This window comes from Colletotrichum paranaense (assembly GCF_030867605.1).
Source record: "Colletotrichum paranaense strain IMI 384185 chromosome Unknown Scaffold_13.1, whole genome shotgun sequence".
NCBI classification, from domain to species: Eukaryota; Fungi; Ascomycota; class Sordariomycetes; order Glomerellales; family Glomerellaceae; genus Colletotrichum; species Colletotrichum paranaense.
The window spans coordinates 567380-586485 of NW_026848971.1; the positions used below are offsets into that span (position 1 = coordinate 567380).

At 53.5% G+C, this 19106-nt stretch overlaps 7 protein-coding genes across 7 annotated transcripts; 3 read left to right on the forward strand and 4 right to left on the reverse strand.

The window, feature by feature from the left end:
* Positions 1-1994: 1994 nt before the first annotated feature.
* On the reverse strand, positions 1995-2198 carry CPAR01_13654 (uncharacterized protein; the record flags this gene model as incomplete). Its single annotated transcript, XM_060497906.1, has 1 exon — positions 1995-2198. One exon carries the CDS (start codon positions 2196-2198, stop codon positions 1995-1997), a length of 204 nt encoding a protein of 67 aa, XP_060343374.1.
* Positions 2199-2778: 580 nt separating this feature from the next.
* CPAR01_13655 (uncharacterized protein) lies at positions 2779-3273 on the reverse strand (the record flags this gene model as incomplete). Its single annotated transcript, XM_060497907.1, has 1 exon — positions 2779-3273. The coding sequence occupies one exon, from the start codon at positions 3271-3273 to the stop codon at positions 2779-2781; it is 495 nt and encodes a 164-aa protein (XP_060343375.1).
* A 1634-nt stretch (positions 3274-4907) lies between these two features.
* Positions 4908-6810, forward strand: CPAR01_13656 (uncharacterized protein; the record flags this gene model as incomplete). Its single annotated transcript, XM_060497908.1, has 3 exons — positions 4908-5283; positions 5362-6666; positions 6737-6810. 3 exons carry the CDS (start codon positions 4908-4910, stop codon positions 6808-6810), a joined length of 1755 nt encoding a protein of 584 aa, XP_060343376.1.
* A 2375-nt stretch (positions 6811-9185) lies between these two features.
* CPAR01_13657 (MFS transporter) lies at positions 9186-10789 on the forward strand (the record flags this gene model as incomplete). The annotated part of the gene is made up of 4 exons (XM_060497909.1): positions 9186-9440; positions 9507-9521; positions 9590-9991; positions 10088-10789. 4 exons carry the CDS (start codon positions 9186-9188, stop codon positions 10787-10789), a joined length of 1374 nt encoding a protein of 457 aa, XP_060343377.1.
* Positions 10790-11924: 1135 nt separating this feature from the next.
* CPAR01_13658 (adenosine deaminase) lies at positions 11925-13417 on the forward strand (the record flags this gene model as incomplete). Its single annotated transcript, XM_060497910.1, has 4 exons — positions 11925-12077; positions 12150-12289; positions 12370-13081; positions 13211-13417. Coding segments are annotated over 4 exons (1212 nt in total), but the record flags the coding sequence as incomplete, so codon positions are not given.
* A 1263-nt stretch (positions 13418-14680) lies between these two features.
* Positions 14681-15428, reverse strand: CPAR01_13659 (uncharacterized protein; the record flags this gene model as incomplete). The annotated part of the gene is made up of 3 exons (XM_060497911.1): positions 14681-14857; positions 14913-15180; positions 15421-15428. The coding sequence occupies 3 exons, from the start codon at positions 15426-15428 to the stop codon at positions 14681-14683; spliced, it is 453 nt and encodes a 150-aa protein (XP_060343379.1).
* Positions 15429-17763: 2335 nt separating this feature from the next.
* CPAR01_13660 (uncharacterized protein) lies at positions 17764-18597 on the reverse strand (the record flags this gene model as incomplete). The annotated part of the gene is made up of 2 exons (XM_060497912.1): positions 17764-18136; positions 18404-18597. 2 exons carry the CDS (start codon positions 18595-18597, stop codon positions 17764-17766), a joined length of 567 nt encoding a protein of 188 aa, XP_060343380.1.
* Between the last annotated feature and the right edge of the window lie 509 nt (positions 18598-19106).

Consider the following 19106-nt stretch of genomic DNA (forward strand, 5'->3'; position numbering starts at 1 on the left):
TACGAGTCAATTAACTACCTGCGTAGGGTTGCCCGCTCGCCTCGTTCCGTTCGTTCGTGCTGCCCCTGGGCAAACAAGAGTAAGGTAATGAACTAGCGTGCAACTCTGTTAGTGACTCGTCGCTCTTTTTCTGCCCCAATTCAATATTTGCTCCAAGCCGGGCACTTTGCTATTGGCCCCGGAGCCATGCTATAGCCTCATCTCACGGCCGCACGGCCGAACCCTCGAAACCTGAACATCCCTTCCCCTCGTCACACACACACACACACACACACACACCTACACACCTACAGACCATCACACACCTCTTTACATCCCGTCGTGCTGCGCCCTTTTTTGCCGTGACGAGCCGGTTCCCACCTGTCTCTAGGACCCCTCGTTGCCCCGTGTTTGGCTGCTTTTTCGCCTCAAAAGTCTTTTCATCTCAACCTTTTTGCCTCTGTCTCTTTCTTTCGTTACTTCGTACCTTGCCAACGCGCCCAAAACCTGCAACAACCTTCGCAAGACTTGTCACAGAAAAATCCAACAGGGCAATTAAGCTCCCATCTTGGCATCTGGAAACTTGTCGACCGGGGGGCGGATCTAAGCCAAAAAACCACACCTCCTCCGTCTGCCTTTTACCTCGCTAAGCCTGCTGATTGGATCTTTACGAGGAGGGAGGAAGGGTAACGAAAAGAAGCTTGATCGTGCTGGTTTCTTGGCCTTCATTAGCCGCTGGTCATTTTCGAAGATGAAGGTTCCGCTCCACGCGAGCTTCTCCGCTTGTATCAAAAGAGGCTTCTCTTCTCCTCACCCATAAACTACGTATTCCAAGAATCCAAAAAGCCAGCTCGCGTGACTCTACTACAAAGAGGTTGTACGATGTTCCCGAGGCGCTTGAGCCTCATAATTCGTATACCTGAAAAAGATGGCACTACTCGCCAGAAAGGCCTACGCCGCATGCATACGAGAAGCCCAAGGCGGAGGCTTGGCAGAGATCTAATCATATTATCTAACAACCGTGCTCTGCCTCACAAGTCCAAAGCTGCGGGAAACCTTCTTCAACCAAGGCTACCAAGGCTCTCAAGGCTTCCCTCATAATAAATTGAAATTAATATACGCGGACTCTTTGCCCAGAGAATCTGTTGAAGAATCCAAACAGATTTCGTTCCTGGGTAGTGAGAAGGCATGCCATAGTTGCTGGGATCAACGTTCGCTTGACAAATCCTCCGCGGCTTGGCTACCATGATGTCTCGCCTGCCAAGCTTCACGATCTTCTTACCAAGAGCTCGGGTGTGCAGCCGCCGCGCCTTGCGATGGATGCATGGATGGCACCCGCCCAAGGCTCTCAGCTTGGCTTCCTTCCTCTCTCCCCTTCTCCACCCTCTGTCTCTTATCACACTGGCACAATGCAAGATTGGCGAGGGAAGTGTGGCATGTATGTTGCGAGGCTACGTACTGCTCAACCTGCCGGCCGTTTCGACCCTATTCGTTTGGAGGTGGATGATGATGATGATGGGGCCCATTGACTTTTCAACTTGACGAGCTAGCTTCGCTACACCATCGACGAAACGAAAGTGGATTGCAAGATATGAGTCGAGAGTCCTCGGTCGACTCAGTCGAGACCTTTCGATGGTGCGAGTGTCTTGTGGTCCATCCTCAATGGGCGCCCTCTTTCTTCCCACATCTGCCGGCATAACGCAGCGGGTTCATCTCGCTGCCGCCGCACTGGGTCCATGTCATGCGCTTAAGCGCCTATCAGATTGGATTCATGGAAGCAAGCTGAAGTGTGAGGGAGCTTTCGCGTCATGACGCTGTCCGACGGACATTGTTCGTGATCAAACGATGAGGGGGCCCGCGGTTTGCGTAAGCTCGCGAGGATAAGACGGCACGCAAGCGAACACTCGCGGTGTGAGGAATTGCATGATGTTGGAAACCGTGGGGTTTTGGCAGCCGCACCACGACTGCATCCACAGCCTTGCCGCCCGTATCAAAATCCGATCACAGTTTTTGTGTCAAACCAGGCGGTTGCTGGTGCAATGGTGGTGCTCCGTCTGCGAGGCCTCTGGATTCGAGTTCCTCTCAGTCTCGGCTCTCTGGAGGTCTTGGCCCACATTCTCCTGTGTGAGCTTGTAAGTCAGACACGAACCCTGTTTCATCTTGGCCGTCGGCTTCAGTATCCACCACAAGGCACAGTGACCACCCCCATCCCATCCCATACCATCCCATCGGCGCCTCCTCTTTTTATTTTCCCTCTTCACCTGCTGTTGGCGGGTTGGGTTTGCGGCGTTTCAGCATCTCGGGCCCGGGCATCGAGAAAGAGAGAGAGAAGATGTGCTGTGCCGAAATGGACACCCCGTTTCGTTTCCGCGCGCGCGCAATCACAAAACTGCCGACACACTAGCTTCCTACCCGCTCGATCCTATTTCCTCCCCGTCCCCTCCCCTTCCCCCAAGGCTGCGGTTCGTACAGAGTGTGCTTGGCTCAGAGGCAGCAAAAGAAACTTTTCCTAATCTGCACATGTTGCCGATGAGCCGCTTGGGGACCCTTCTTCTCCTCGGCCATCAGTTTCGAGCATGTGCTGAGAGTGCAATCCCATCTCTGGATGATAGCTGTGGAGACGACGCTAGCTGTGTAGTGTGAGGGAACTTTCAGTCTCACAACGTGCTTTGAGGAACAACGCACGAGTGTGTCTTGGGCTATGTGCGGTATGGAGGTGCCAGGTTGGAAGGTCAGAAGAGCAGATGAGCGACAGGACGAAGTAAGGGGAGTGGTTGACAGGAGCCGAGGCGATGGTAACTAGAAGGCCGTGATTGGCCGAGGCGGTTGTGGCATCCAACTTGTTAGCAGCCACCACATGTTTTGATGTAGGAAGGTTGATGGCGGAAATTCCCGGCAGCCTTCACGGGATGATGAGGAAGAAAGAAAAACATCGGAGAGCATACGCCCACGTGAAGATGTTCGGGGATTGATGCTTTTAAGAAAGGAGACTGGATGGGCTTCGTCGCGTGCCTCCCTGCCAGTCCCGTCCCATTCTCCAGAATTCCTAAGTCCGACGGTTTCGGCGATGGCCTCGGAGAGAAGGAGAATAGTGGAGACACCGGGCCGCACGGGCACCTTGATGGTTCCGGGGGACGGTGGGCGTTGACCTCGAGACGAGGGCCCGGACTGCCGGACTGGGGGCAAAGAGGGAGGAATTGACCGGGACGTTCGGCCGGATGGAGTGCAGATTCGGGGCTCGGGAAGTGGTCGGGTATGGGGAACAAGTTCGGGCAGAACGACTCCATGCCACATAGCAACGCTAAAAATCAGACCTAGGAACTCCTCAAGTCCGAGATAAGACGTGCTCTAGCTCGGGGCCCTTCGGAGAAACGGCATTTGGAGCTTGCGGGTACTAGTGCGATGGTCGTTTTCTCGGGGGTGATGACATGGGCGTACGACTACCTTGGGTCGAGGTATCCCGAGGGATTGAGGTAAGTTTACGGAACATGATAGCTCACTCACGAGCTTTGGATTTCTCGGGTGAAAGGATGGTATGCCATTGAAAAGCATGTGCGCGAGAGGCTTCACAATATGGTACTACCGCTATAAACAAGTTGGAGAGATTGAGATGAGATCTGGCGCAGCGGAGCCTGGAGGTGGCTGGAGGCTGGTAAGGGTGGACGGGGAAGTGGAGTTTGGGGGGTCAAGCCCAGTTGGATTTTGCGAGATATTAGTGAGGGATGTGTGTAAGATAAAGGCATGATTGGGCACGATGCTTGACGGCGGGTAAAAAAGTCACGAAAAAAAAAAAAAAAAAAAAAAAAGGCGCGCGATGGAGACATTTCCTGAGTCATCCTGGTCTGGGTTGCTATCGCGACATCAGCCAGGCGCAGTTGGTAAAGGTGCGACGGACCGAAAGTGCCCAGGTGCGGAAGGAGAATTCAATGACAAAACGCCGGGATTCGGCCGGGACGTGGCCGGGGCTTCTTCTTTGGATCAAGGCCGCCGGCGGACAAGGCGCCGCGCAAGGAAAAAAAGGAAGAAAAAAAACAGCAAGGCCAACCAAGATTGGTAAGGGAATAAAAAAAAAAAAAAAAAAATACAGAGACAACCAGGGTAAAAGGGCAAGAGACACCCCGAGGCCCACTTACGCCCACCTCGAAATGGCCCATACTGCGTATGTTCGTGACCCCCAAAGCTGAGGTGGAATATGAACAAACACTGATAGGGCAAAAACAAGCGCTCCATTGGGAGCAGACTGCGGCTGCGCGGACCACGATACGGAGTTTAGTTGAATCCCCTGTATGCCTAGCACCAGGTAAGCATGTAAGCAGGTAAGCAGCTAACACTGCACAGCAAGCGCAGCAAGGGACCCAAGGCAGCTGGGTCCCGGGACGGCCAAGACATTTTTTGGATCCAATGTCGGCAGCAAACATTGCTTGCTCTTGGGAGTTGGAGTCGGAGTCTCGCGGTCGGTTTACTGTATTGCCGCAAACAGCCCACCCAATCACACACTGTCTCTCTTGTCCAAGCTTCCCATTCTTCCACCTCATCTTTTGGGCTGGCGGCGCCGCGGGCGGAGCGCGCTATCTCTGACCTCACGTCCTCACCCCCGTAGCACCTGAAATTTTCTGCAAGCTGCCAAAAAATACCGCCAGGTCGGGAGGGTCCAGCCGCCAGCCTGCAAATCTCTCTTCGTTGGCTGCGTCACACTTTTGCGATTCCCACCCCCAATTCCTCTGTCCTGTCCTGTCCTGTTCTACCAGCTTGTGCTGCCCGCGCATCCTTATCGTCTCCGAATTTCCTCCCTCCTCCGAACTCCTTCGTGACTTTTTTTCCTTTTTCCCTCTTCCCCTCCCTTCAACCAAGTGTCGCATCCTCTTGCCTCGCCATCAAGAACCATCTTTGGTTACCGGGGACCTTCCTCTCCATCACCAATTGAAGCAATGGCTTCCTCCGTCAGAGCCATGAGCTCCATTCGCGCAGCCCAGCAGCTGCTCCCGAAAGCTCCGCGTGCTGCCAATGCCGGTCGCAGAACCCTCACAACCACCTCCAGACAATCTCTCAGAACCCTCACCGCGAGGCCGAGAGTCGCCGCCCTTCCCCAGGTCGGAACCGTTGCGCGCCAGCTTACCAGAAACTACGCCGATGTCGCTCCCAAGAAGGCTGGCAAGGTCCGCAAGACCTTCAGATGGGCCTGGCGCTTGACCTACCTCTCTGCCCTGGGTCTCTTCGGCTACATTGGATATGTTGTCTACGATGACAGGCACCCCGAGGATCAGGTAGAGCTGGACCCTACCAAGAAGACGCTGGTCATTCTCGGTGAGTTCCTCACTCGACGGCCTGCGCGGCATTCATACACCCACTGCACATATCGCGCATACTGACAACTTGTGACAGGCACTGGCTGGGGATCCGTCTCTCTCTTGAAGAAGCTTGACACGGAGAACTACAACGTCGTCGTCATCTCGCCCAGAAACTACTTCCTCTTCACCCCTCTTCTGCCTTCCTGCACCACCGGTACCATTGAGCACCGCTCCATCATGGAGCCCATCCGAACCATCCTCCGTCACAAGAAGGCCGCCGTCAAGTTCTACGAAGCCGAGGCCAGCTCCGTCGACCCCGAGAGAAAGGTTGTCAAGATCCTGGATACGTCGGAGATTAAGGGCACCACGTCCGAGACTGAGGTCGCCTACGACCTGCTGGTCGTCGGTGTCGGGGCTGAGAATGCCACCTTTGGCATTCCCGGCGTGCGCGAGAACTCGTGCTTCTTGAAGGAGATTAACGACGCCCAGGCTATTCGCAAGAAGATCATGGACTGCGTCGAGACCGCCGCCTTCAAGGATCAGTCTGCCGAGGATGTCAGCCGTCTCATGCACATGGTTGTCGTTGGTGGTGGCCCCACTGGTGTCGAGTTCGCCGGTGAGCTTCAGGACTTCTTCGAGCAGGACATCAAGCGTCTGGTCCCCGAGATTGCCGACCGCTTCAAGGTCACCCTGATCGAGGCTCTCCCCAACGTCTTGCCCTCTTTCTCCAAGCAGCTGATTGAGTACACCGAGAAGACCTTTGAGGAGGAGAAGATTGACATCTTGACCAAGACCATGGTCAAGAAGGTCACCGACACCTACGTCCAGGCCGAGGGTACCGGCCCCGACGGAAAGAAGCAGACCCTCACCATTCCCTACGGTCTTCTCGTCTGGGCTACCGGTAACGCTGTCCGCCCCATCATCCGCGACCTCATCACCAAGATCCCCGCCCAGAAGGACTCTCGCCGCGGTCTGGCCGTCAACGAGTACCTCGTTGTTCAGGGCACCCGTGACATCTGGGCCATTGGCGACTGCGCTGTCGCCGGATACGCCCCGACTGCTCAGGTCGCCGCACAGGAGGGTAACTTCCTTGCCAAACTCTTCAACAACATGGCCAGAACCGAGACCCTCGAGGAGCGCGTCCAGGAGCTCAGCGCCAACCTGAACCTCAAGCCCGGCAACGCTGCCGAGGTCGCCAAGGAGATCGAGGCTCACGAGCGCCAGCTCCGCCGCATTAAAGACATCAAGCCCTTCCACTACTCTCACCAGGGCAGCTTGGCCTACATTGGCAGCGAGAAGGCTGTCGCCGATGTTGCCTGGTGGAACGGAAACATTGCCAGTGGTGGTACTATGACCTACTTCTTCTGGCGCAGTGCCTACCTTTCCATGTGCTTCAGCAGTAAGTTCTATATCCCCCTGACGTAATTTTTGCCTATTGTAGTCACATGCTAACGCTCTTGACCTTTTAGCTCGCAACCGTCTCCTCGTCGTCAATGACTGGCTCAAGTCCAAGGTCTTTGGTCGCGACATCTCAAGAGAATAAGCTTGGGTGGCTTTATTCTAGGCGTTTATGAATCATTTTCCTTGCCTTTGGCGCTGGGATAATTCTACTTCTTTGTGTTTCTGTTTCTCTTTTGTGTCCTGTAACCTTTTCTTCCGTCAGACCTCTGTTTGTTTTATTGGTGTCTTGAGCGAAACGATAGAATCGATCGGCTATTAATGGCTGGGCGGGGAAACGATAGACTGGGTAGAAACTGGGACACCCGATTCAAGTCCCTCCTTCGATAAGGGGGGGAATGAAAAACCAACAAACGCACACACGACTACCTACCATTACACCTGTAGGAATTTGTCCGATGCTGCTTTTCTTTGCCAATAACACCTGTACAATGTTCAAAAACAACTACCGAGGGTCCTCGGCTTATCCTGCGCTCGAACGCGTGAGAGTTGAATAATGAGGAAATGTTACGATTAAGACACATACAACATGACATGACGGACGCAGGGTTCACCTAGCTTGTGACATGTGATGTGATGTAGGCAGATGGATATCTGTACGGATACTCGTGGGATAGGGTGATGTTGTGCTGGACTAAGCGGCTGGCAGCGGGACGAGCCGAAGCTGCGCAAAAAGTTTCCGAATTGCTGGGAACGAATGCATCGCCCTGCGGGTGATCTCGGAAGACGGGGCACAAGACTCCATATCTCACCTGCATGACCGAGCTTGTTCGGGCTTCACCCTGATGGCATCTGCCGTCTACGTATGGCCTTTTTATTAGATGGGAGATGCCGAGGCTTAATGAAATTCTGCTTCTGAACATATCGTCGTGACGTTTTGAAGGGACCTCGTTGATTGAGGATGAGGGCTTGGCTGGGCGTATACGAAGGTTGAGATGCGGTGACACCTGGCAAGTTTGAACATCCCTTGTTAGCTGGTGTCCACGAGGCTGCGGGACTAGGTAGGTGAGCGACTTGAGATCAGATAGAAGAAGATCGGTTGGCATGTGGGATTGCGGCGGGCATGGAGAAGGGCTTGTGACGGTTGAGTTCTTTCTTCTCCTATGTCGACCCTTTCATCTGCTCTTGGATGAATTGTGTTGTCATTCATCTTTTTATCGAGGAAGAAGACTCTTGAGCTGGAACTTCTTCATCTCAAGATCGACAGGATTGACTTCTCAGTCAGGGTTTACGTTACTGTTGTTGGAGATCCGCTCGAAGCAACGAAAATGGCGGACGCGTAATGAAGAACGATAATGAGTGAGATATTCATCTATATCCCGAGTTCCCGCGGTGAAATTGTCTCGTTTGGTGTGGCCATAGACAACAGGATGCTGGATATTCTTTTCGTCGCTGAACTAATTTGGGAATTCCATAATTCCCTAGTAACCCCTCAAAAAGTGACGGGGAAAGTCACACAAGAAACATGCTGCCCCGAACGAGGAAGAGTAAGCACGGCAAGATGACTCATTCAAGCTAATGACATTGCGGAATTTATATTCAGACCTCTCTGGCACATATGAGATTAGTCAATGGAATCCTACTACTCGTCGACTCGTGACGCACTTATTCCTCCAACGCAGTCTAAATAGGCGTCGCGGAGTGTCGCCGCTACAGGTTGACAATCCTTCCCAATGAGGAAACACTTCGAATCCTTGAATCCACTTCTGACAATAAACCGGGGCCTGATGTCCGCTCCTCTCCGCCGTCTCCTCGGGTCTAACGATGGTGAACGAGTCTCGCGGGGGACAGAATATTTAGCCGGCTACCGGTCTTCTAGGCACGTTCACCTTCAGATTCACCGAACATTACCCAGATAGCCAATCAGCTCTCCGATGTGCGTTGCTCGCAAGCCCATCGAGTCTCCGGGTCTTCGGGCCGCCCGCCGTTTCGCAGTGTCCGGGTTTCCGGGGTTGGCGATTGTTCACCATGGCAGCGCTGGTGTTTGCTTCGTAGCATTGCTAAAGTCACATAAAGTCGTACTAACTGAGTCTTGACTCTGGCTGCAAAATGTTCTCCGGGAAGACCTACCATTCCATTACCAGTAAAGGTACTCGGTAGCTGCAGAGCCAGCCCTGATAAGGATACAGAGCTTAGTGACGCAAGGTAGGTATCCGTGAGTCTGGAGTAACCCGCTTCGAGCTTGAGATCGTCCCACATCGCCCATGCAAGGAATGGCGTATTACATATTCCGTCCAAGGTAGACTAGGATCCCCATTCGTCATTCTTAGCTGTCAAACAAATTTAAACTCCTTTGAAGTTGCTTCCCATAAAACCCCAAGCCCTCCTAACGTTTTGTCTATTTGGACTACGGCTGAAATACAGTTAAAGAATCCTTATTGGAAGCTTTAATCAACTTCGAGTCGACAAGCTGCTCAAGGGTCTGGGACAGGACATTGAGTTGTCATCACCAGATACGACATGTCTGCTGAGTCGACCACGTTGACGGTCGGCCAGGAGATTCCGCTCCAGGAATTGACCTCGAAGGAAGGCAGCCTCCTAAATACCGAAGGTCATGTTCTAGGATCGAATACAGATGCGACGGGGGGTCTTCCGGCTCCGACGACAACAGCCGAAGTTGTGCAGAGATGGAATCACCCGAGGTCGAACCTCTTCAGAGTCCTATCTTGCTTCTTCAGTCTCCTCGTCTCCGGTGCGAACGATGCCGCCTACGGTGTAAGTCTCTCTCACCACTCCCATCAGAAACTCCAAGATTCGTATAGCGACTGACCTCAGAAACAGGCTCTGATTCCCTACGTGCGTTTCCTCCCGTCCAAGCTAACTGTGATATCCCCAGTTTCACGCTGACTGACACCCCTGACCAGCTCGAAACCTACTACGGCCTCTCCTACGTCGTCGTCTCCCTCGTCTTCCTCTCTCCCTTCGTCGGCTACGTCCTCTCGGCCGCCCTTAACAACTACGTCCACCTGAAGCTCGGCCAGCGCGGCATCGCCGTCATCGCCTCCACGTGCCACATCGTCGCCTACATCATCATCTCCCAGCACCCGCCCTACCCGGCGCTGGTGGCCGCCTTCGTCGTCGCCGGCTTCGGTAACGGCCTGAGCGACGCCGGGTGGAACGCGTACATTGGCAACATGGCGAGGGCCAACGAGGTCCTCGGCTTCTTGCACGCGTTTTATGGTGTCGGCGGCGTGATTGCCCCTTTGATTGCTACGACTATGATTAACAAGGCGAACTTGGGTTGGTGGAACTTTTACTACTTCATGGTGAGTACCAGACACCTCTCACCCTCTACCCATTCTCTGTAACGATGAGAGTATCTGGGTGTTTCACATTTTCTAACTCTACGACAACCTCCCCAGCTCGGCCTGGCCTCCATCGAGCTCGTCTGGTGCACAGCAGCCTTCTGGACGCAAACCGGCGCAGTCTACCGCGAGCTGGTAAGCCACTCCCGCAGCGACAACGCCGGAGGCGGCCTCCGCACCGCTCTCTTCAAACGCCCCTACGCCCGCGTTACCTGGCTCTGCGCCCTCTTCCTCCTCGCCTACGTCGGCACCGAAGTCTCCCTCGGTGGCTGGATCGTGCAGTTCATGATCCAAGTCCGCAAAGCCAACAACTTCGACTCGGGCATGACCTCGGTCGGCTTCTGGCTGGGCATCACCCTCGGCCGCGCGGTCCTCGGCTTCGTGACCCCCAGGCTGGGCGTCAAGCTCGCCGTGTCGGTCTACATCCCCATCGCCATGGCGCTCGAGCTGGTGTTCTGGCTCGTGCCGCACTTTTACGTTTCTGCCGTGGCGGTCGCGCTTCAGGGGTTCTTCTTGGGTCCGTTTTTCCCGGCCGTTGTCGTCGCCGCGACGAAGCTGCTGCCGAGGCATCTTCATGTCAGCACCATTGGTTTTGCGGCGGCGTTTGGCGGTAGCGGGGCGGCGATTTTGCCATTTGCTGTCGGCGCGCTGGCGCAGGCGAAGGGTGTGCAGGTTTTGCAGCCGATCATCCTCGCCTTCTTGGGGATCATGCTCGTGTTGTGGCTGTGTCTGCCGAGGATTGGACATAAGCAGGAGTAAGGGGAGTGGGAAGAGATTAGGTGGAAAAGGATACCAGGTATATCGTATGTATATGCGCAAAGTGTGGCCTTCTGAAAGAAACATTGCAACTCAAGTCTACCTCGGAATGAGTATGTCCAGATGTACTTTGCATCATATTTGGAGATTGAAGGTCTTCATACCACGAAAAACAAAAAGTCGAATAGAATTCAAATCTGCTTGAGCGGTACTACTTGAGACTTTATTGGCGTAACAAGAAGAATAGGTGGTTATAACATGGGCAGTATGGCAAACCAGAGCTGGACAGGTTAACTTCGCGATAAACAAGTACGAATCACACGGTGAACTAGAAAAGCAGCCTGCGTTTTTACAAATGTATAGTAAGAAACACTTAACTACTAATCGAAATGCACTGCAAGACAGGAGGTTTATGTGAGTGGTTTGCCTGATTCGGTTCACTACAACCAAAGTTCATCTTCTTGGGATTTGCGTGCGCTGACTGAAGCCTGCTTGATTCTGGATGTGCAATGTCACCTTGGATCCATGTCCAGCCAAGAGAAACATTTCAGAATTGTCAGTCGGCCAGGATGCATGATTCACTTTGACAGGAATATTGGCAATGCAGTATAAACGATTCAAGTGTGGTAGTATCATAAAGAACCTAAGGTCAATTGAAGTGTAAAAAGTAGCGGCAGAGACATAGGAACAAAGGGAAGGAAAAGGAAATCGCAGCATTGAAAAGCTGGCATACGGAAAGTTTCATGAGTGACCCAGACTCGAACAAAGCAAATAGGCCGGCCAGCGCCGGGAATGTCTCACTCCACCGGAAGCAAACGCATCCCAGAAAATCCGGGGCTCCTGCACTCCGGGATCGGCACCGTCGGCCCGCTCCGACTCGGAACCGTGTCGGGAAACCTGCACTGCATGCTGCCAATCGCGAAACACCTCACACTTTTTTTGTCCCAAACACAGCAGTGTTGTCGCCTTGTCTCACACGCCCCTCTCTAGAAACCACATCAGTTGAGTTCAACGTCGCCCAGAAGACTTCCCCGCGATCTTCTTCCCAACCACCTCTTTTCCGGTCCGACGGTTCAATTCCGCCCACCCGCACAGACGGCAGGAATAAGAGGGGTGGGATATCGACGACTCCCATTTGACAGCTGATAAGGAGGGAAAACCAAACCAACATTTACTCACAACTTTCTTACAGGCACGGGATATCCTCAACAAGACAAAACGCAACAATTGGGACAAGATGGGTTCCCAACCAACAATAGATATGGATTTTGTAGCTCTTCCTAAAATCGAGGTATATTTTCAAGAGAACCCTTACGGATATGAGACCTATAGCTATGAACACCCTCATCTGACACCATCATAGCTCCACGCCCACTTGACGGGCAGCATAAGCCGTCGCACCCTCCACGACATCTGGGTCATTAAGCACGAGGCGGGAGAAACGGACCTCGAGGACCCTCTCGTCGTGATGCCGGACGGCAAACACGACTACGACCTCACCACGTAAAACCTGACCTCGCCTTTACCTCTCAAGAACCTCTGCTCCCTGGCTTGGATGACTAACAAACACACTCGGCACACAGCTTCTTCCCCCTCTTCTCATCCTACATCTACAATCTCATCACCGACGTCGACACCCTCCGCAAAGCAACCCTCTCCGTCCTGCAAGACTTCCAAGCAGACGGCGTAACCTACCTCGAACTCCGCACCACCCCGCGCTCCCTCCCCTCGTCGACCCCCCAGCCGCCGTCCGTCTACGTCGCCACCATTCTCTCCGCGATAGACGCTTTCGAGGCATCTTCTAGGGAAAACCCAAACGCCATGCGCACCCGCCTCATCCTCTCCGTCGACCGCCGCCACACCCCATCCCAAGCCCACGAAACAGTCCGCCTCGCAGCCTCCTTCCGCGACAAGGGCGTCGTCGGCGTGGACCTCTGCGGCGACCCGGCGGCCCGCGTTCACACTGGCCAGGACGATGACTCTGAAAACATCTCCATCTTCCGCCACGCCTTCGCCGAAGCCCAGACCCTCGACCTCGGCATCACGATCCACTTTGGCGAGGCAGAGTGCTCCGGCCACCCAGCGGAGCTCGCCGAGATCCTGTCGTGGTCGCCGCGCCGGCTGGGCCACGTGATCCATCTCAGCGAGGACGTGAAGCGGGAAATCGCCAAGCGTGGCATCGGGCTCGAGCTGTGTCTCAGCTGCAACGTTCACGCGGGTATGGTGACGGGCGGGTTCGAGGGCCATCACTTCGGGGAGTGGTGGGGTGTGGAGGGGAGCTTGATATCTCTGGGCGTACGTTCCTTTTTCTTATGGTTCTTCTTCCCTCTGAGGCCTCCAACTCCGTTTTTGAGAACCTTTTCGCGACGCTCATCTGTTGTTCAAAGGGCAAGGCATGTTAGCTAACTCTCAAAATCAAACCAGACCGACGACGTTGGCGTCTTCGGCAGCCCGTTGTCCAACGAGTACAGGCTGGTAGCGGAGCACTTCAAGCTCTCCCGCGACGAAATCTGCGCCCTCGCCCGACGGGGCATAGAGACCATCTTTGCCGACGAGACCGAGAAAGAACGTCTCCGGCAAGTAATGTGGAAACCTGCCGTCATCACTACTGTAGCTGCTGCTCAACAATAAACAAGTGCCGTATCGCATCGATGAACCGAGTAGACCGAGAAACGATCTAGCAAAGGGACCTGCAGACGTGTTAAAGGGCCATATCGAGATAGCGATTGTCGACAACTTCGTCAACAAACAATTTCCTGGGATGGAAATTTCGGTCCAACCCGGCGTCTATTAGAATACCCAAATTCAACTTGTTCTTGTACCGGTCCTTGCACCAGACCGGTACAAGACCCCGAGGGCCGGACGTCCGCTTTCGAATTTCCGGATCGGGGTCGAGCGAGAGTCTTCGTGATGCTGCCCGCTATGCCTGCCTGAACGTCTTGCCGTGTACGAGCACGAAGTTTTCCGTAGGCTCCCCCGTGAGATGGAGAATGATTGGGCAGTTCGGCAAAGCGTTGACTTGGTTGCTTCTCAATAGCAGAGAGGTAGATCTTGTGTTTAATGAAGTTTCCCTCGGCTCAACCCCCCTCTCGAGTACTTTGTCTGCCATACGGGCGGGCGGCCGGGTAGGCAGGCCAATCGACTGCCCACCATGAGTTAGAATCGATGTGGCCGATTCGCATCAAAAGCAGCAATCTACGGAGACCCGCCTTGATTAGCTTTGCTTTCGGCACCTTGCAACTTACCGAGTAACACTGTTCGTGGGGTCCCGTTTTGATACTCGGTGAAATCTGGCCGGACCGGGCCTGGGCTAGCCTGAATCTGGGTTGGTCCAGCTTCCGTTCATTCAGATTTGTAATTCTCCCATTGTGACCAGAAGAAAGATTCTAGCGAGAGATTTCCATCGTGCTATTGTCTGCTGCTTCGTAACAGACGTTCAACGCCTTTAGAAACGCACTGCACTCCACCAGTACTAGGGGTGCGGCTGGCTATCCCAGCAAGCTTTTGATGGTAGGAGATACGCTATGCTGAATTGAGGAATGACTCTACAAATAGCCTTACGAAACTCTAACAGTGGCTTCCGTTAAGTCTACCAATTCTACCGAGTCAATGCTTTCGAAGCACGATGCAGTAGTTCGCCATCGTGTTAAAGGCAGAGTCCGGAATCGTTGACACTGTATTACTGGTAACCAGGTCTGTGCAGCAAGTAGGTGCTACAAGTAGGCAGACGCATGTAATGCCCAAGTCGAGACGGCGTCTTACATAATTGTCCAAGCGTGCAAGCTACGTTGGCATCCCTTGAACATGGAGGCGTGGGAGGCTGTCTTTGGGAAGCAAGATCTGTTAGATGGTTCCCGCTAGACCGAACGAGCGTTTGCCAGCAGCAAGGACGTGTCAAGCTGCCAGGAGGGTCCTCCTCCTCGCCCTGTGCTGTTGAGGAGAGGGAGGCAAGCATACCGCCCAAGTCGTAGGGCTAAGAAACAGCAAAATGTCTCGTCTGCTGCAGCCTCGAGGCTTGGTGGTGGTCCTGCTTGTCAAGTGTGCCACACTTTGGCCCTCACTGCTTCGGCCCTATGGAGAGTGGCAGAAGTATGGGTTGGCATTTTGTTGTCCAACATCGTCGTACTAGGCCCGCGCACTCCGCGGACTGCCTTACAGGAGTATACTCCGGAGGCACATTTGCGAATTGTGAGTAATGAACCGTGGCACGATCTTCATTCGTCTTAACATTTCGTTGAGACGACACACAGACCTCGTCGATTTCCTGGATCATCGACGGGTGCCAGACGAGATCCGTCATGCCACCCGTAGGAAAGGTGATCCCGGCGTCGAAATGTGAAACGGCTAAACATGGAGCCAGAAGTACAAGAAAGCATCTTTTAAAAGGCTGCGACCTTCGGATAGGTAGCTCAGAGCATTGGGGTTATCACGGGGCGAGGGTAGGATCCGTACCAACGTTCAATGCAAGCGTGAAAGAGACAAAGGGGGGAATGGCAGTGACTCGAAGCGAGTAGGTAGCAAGCGGATTCTATCCGTGATCCCGGGTGGAACAGGAGCCCGTGCGTCTCCCGCCCAGCGGAGAAGACTGATCGGCGGCTGTCGAAGATATCAAAGGTGCCGATAAGGATACTTACGACGACATGTCCTGACTCTGGGCAATGTACCCCGTTCTATAATCTCGTGTGTCTATCAATACCCAATGACCAACGGGTCCGTAATCGAGTAGGTTTGCGGAGATACACGAATTCCTGCGGAATCTATATTGAGCCCTCGCCGAACTGGAACGGGAGTGAGGCAGTGAATCTGCTTGTCGGTGACGTTGACTGCGACACATCTGTCAAAGCTTCGACCTGGGCAAAATCGAACAAATGGCTGTCAGATTCGGTCTCTTTCGATCCATCTTGTAACATGCTCCGCGAATCAGATGAGCTGCCATCATGCGCCATTGTGCTTCGATGGAGGCCTTGCCAACCCAAATTCGGTATGGGGTCGAACTTGGACTGCCGATGTATCGCACAGTGCGAGCGAGATTGAGGGTTGCTTTCTGATATTCGACATCGTCTGGCGTCAGCAGAGGTATGTAGTTGTATTTAGCGTGTAAGCTAGGTACGCCATACCTGTTATGGGCCTGGCCAGTCCTGTTCATCAGGAGAGCGTGTCCGGGCGGCAAAATGACATCGCCGGCGTATAAGACACTGCCGTAATTCGCCTAGTCAGACGATATGTCGGTGGCGCCACGAGAGGCTCTTTAGAAGCTGGGGCTGACGGGCTCCAGTCTCTCAACATGAAGGAAATCTATAGCTGAAGCCTAAACCGCCTAAGGTGGCACAAAAACAACACGGCATTCCACAAGGTTACTCTTAGGCTAGTGAGAGGTGGTGCAAGGTTGAAGCAGAACACGGGTACCAACAGCGATGGGCGCCAATACCAAACACAAGGATAGGAGCGTCGACTTGCAGAAGTCTCAAGGGATAGCTGTTGAACACTGAAAAAAAAAGGGAGCCGTCGTTTCGTGCTCTCTACATCTCAAGCAACGATGTATGAGTGTCGAGTATATATGTAGGCTCATCGATTTGGTTTGATGCCTTTTTGCTCTTCAAAGGAGACATGAGCCGCGGTTTGGCACCGCCTGTACTTTCCAGAAACGTACCGACAGTTGGCTATTCCGCGCCTGACATGGGAGCACAGGATTCGGCAATGATGTTAGACGACGCAAGGGTAAAAGAAGTCAGAGTTGGGTGTCCGTCTGGAATCGTACGTATACCGTCGCCGCGACTAAAGTGCAAACGGCATCACCTACTAATCATGTGTTCCGTCTGCAAAGTAAAAAAGTGGCAGTGGGGGCGGCATGCTTGGAGCGTTTATGCTGATATCGGTTTGATGGTTTTGATATCGGCATGCTTGCTTCGCTCATATACGATCATCGACATGGACCAATACAGTGAGTAAAGGCGAGACATTCTCTTCCTCTGACCTCAAAAGAAGCAACGCCGGAAGCTTGGGGCTAGTGATGGCACCGGCTGGCTTGAGAGCGAGAGCTTGGGCCGCCCACCCTACTGGAACCACCGGAAGATGACCCTGACGGGTCGTGGGAAAGCTTCGTTGCGGATACATCCTCAAAGCTTCGACAACGAGAGGAAAGGGCCGTTGTCAATACAAGGCGGCACTAGGGTCGGCGATGCCGGCGACAGATCTACCGAAGCGTCAGGCCGTGATCTGTAATGGTTATGACAAGGTCTGGCTTGAGATGAGATCGAGCAATTGGGACGACGGCAAAACTGGTGATGTCGGAAAAGCAAAACAACCAGAAGGGAGCGAGCTTAGCTTGCTGGGCTGCTGTGTAACAAGGGGAATAGATGGGTGGTTCGCTCAATCATCCGAGGGCCCCGGTTGACTGACGATGACGGCTCCCACCCGCGCAGCGACCCGGCAAGGAAGTGATTGGTCTTCTTATCTAGGTATGCCTTTTGCCCAATTCGTGATTATCGCCACCTGACATCTGGGGATTTCTCGAACAAACGTTTGAGTTAGATCTGCACTTGGACCAAGGGCTCGTCATCATCGTTGTTCTGGCCCTGATCCTCGTTCCAGCCCTAGGTAGTCCCTCCAACTGGAAAGGTATACCGGTAAAGAGTTGAAGACTGTGTTGATGGCTGTAGCTACCTTTCTGGAGGATAAGGTTTTCGGATGGTTCGCCGAAAACTTTGCCAACGTCCAGTAGACTTAGTGTGCTCAAGTCGCATTTTGCCCGTCCTATTTAGCTTTCGAGTTCTACCATCGATTTCCTTGCTGAACCCCAATGCTGCAGGGCATTTCTGGCTACGTTGAGCTGGCAACCGCTGATCGCTTCCAGGGCGAGGCCTAAGCCTTTCGAGCAAGCATCGTGGATGGTATTTGTCAGCTTCAAACGAAAGAGCGATACGGTTCAGCTACTAGCGACAAGAGGCGAGGGGTAGATGTTCGTAGTCGAAATGGTTCTATTTGGCGAGCGGTGCCGGTGCGGCTTGCGTATCCCCGCCTCCCAGAGGCTGTATTCTGGCATTGGCTGTGTCCTGGTCGTATGTGGTCCGCTGAAAGAAAAGGATAAAGAGTGCGTCAAGAGAAGACGCTCTCGGGAGCAATAGATATGTCAGCGTCCAAAATGACCTAACCACAGCGACTGAGTTCAGATCAGAACTGCAGGACTCCATAGGGTAGCGGCGATTTAATATTCGTCTGCTTGGTGAGGTGAGGTGGACGTGGAATGGGAAACGTGGTGCACAGGTCGCGGAACAGCCGGTGCAAAGAGTGGTGGTATTGTAGGTAGATATTCGTACGTCTGCTTCATACGGATAGTTAGTTGCTCGATTAGCAGCCTATCAGGGATGTGCCAACATAACATCCAAGACATGGACCCGACTGCATGCTGCAGTGCTGCACAGAATTAGATGGGAAGTCGGTACCTGAGACTCTGATTACGGCCTAGTGTCTGTATCCAATCTACTTTTTATGCAATGCATCTTAGCTAGAGCGACCCACATTGCAAGGCACCCTACAGGTGAAGTGCAGCTCACTGTGAGAGAAACAACGGGGCATCTGAGTGGCCTGTAACTCTTGCGATAGTACGACTTCGCTTACTGATGGGATCGCTGGCTTTCGGGTCGGCTGGTCGTCTGCTGATTCTTTGTGTCTGAACTGGATACCGTGCGGTTAAGGTAGCCGAGAAGCGCAAGCGCAATGTCCGCAGCTTGCACTTGGAAAGCGAAAGGGGGGGGGGGGGTTGCGCGAATGCGTAATACCGGAGGATTAAATTCTTCTGTCAAATAATACATGGTTGTATCGAGCCGCAGTGTTCCCCAAAGAGATAAGACTGCCGAATATCTGGTCGTAGTTCATTATGTCTCCATTGATTGAGCACAACGTTGTCAGAAAGGCAAGACGAGTATGAATTCTGTAGCATACCAGCGTTGATACAGCACCAAAAAGTACGGAGACCGACCGACCTCCCCTTGTGCGTAATCGAGATGGCGTAGGCAATCACCGCCTCTGTGCATTCTGCGGCTGCGAAAGAATGATATGAGGGTGATCTGGGCAAATCCCGTTTTGCTTTGCCATTTAGATGCAAGGTTGGCTGCTCAGGGCAGGAGAGAAACAAAAGTAGACCAAAGGCGTCGAGCATCCAGGCGTCAAGCGTCGTGGTTGCATGTCGCCAAGAAAGGTTGGAGGAGGAGAAGCCTTGGGAGGGAGGGTGCGCAGCCGGTGCGGCGGCTCCTTCTCCACTTTCTGATGCGGGAGGGGCGGTACGTACCGTGGGATGACTGACCAATGACAACCCCAGTCT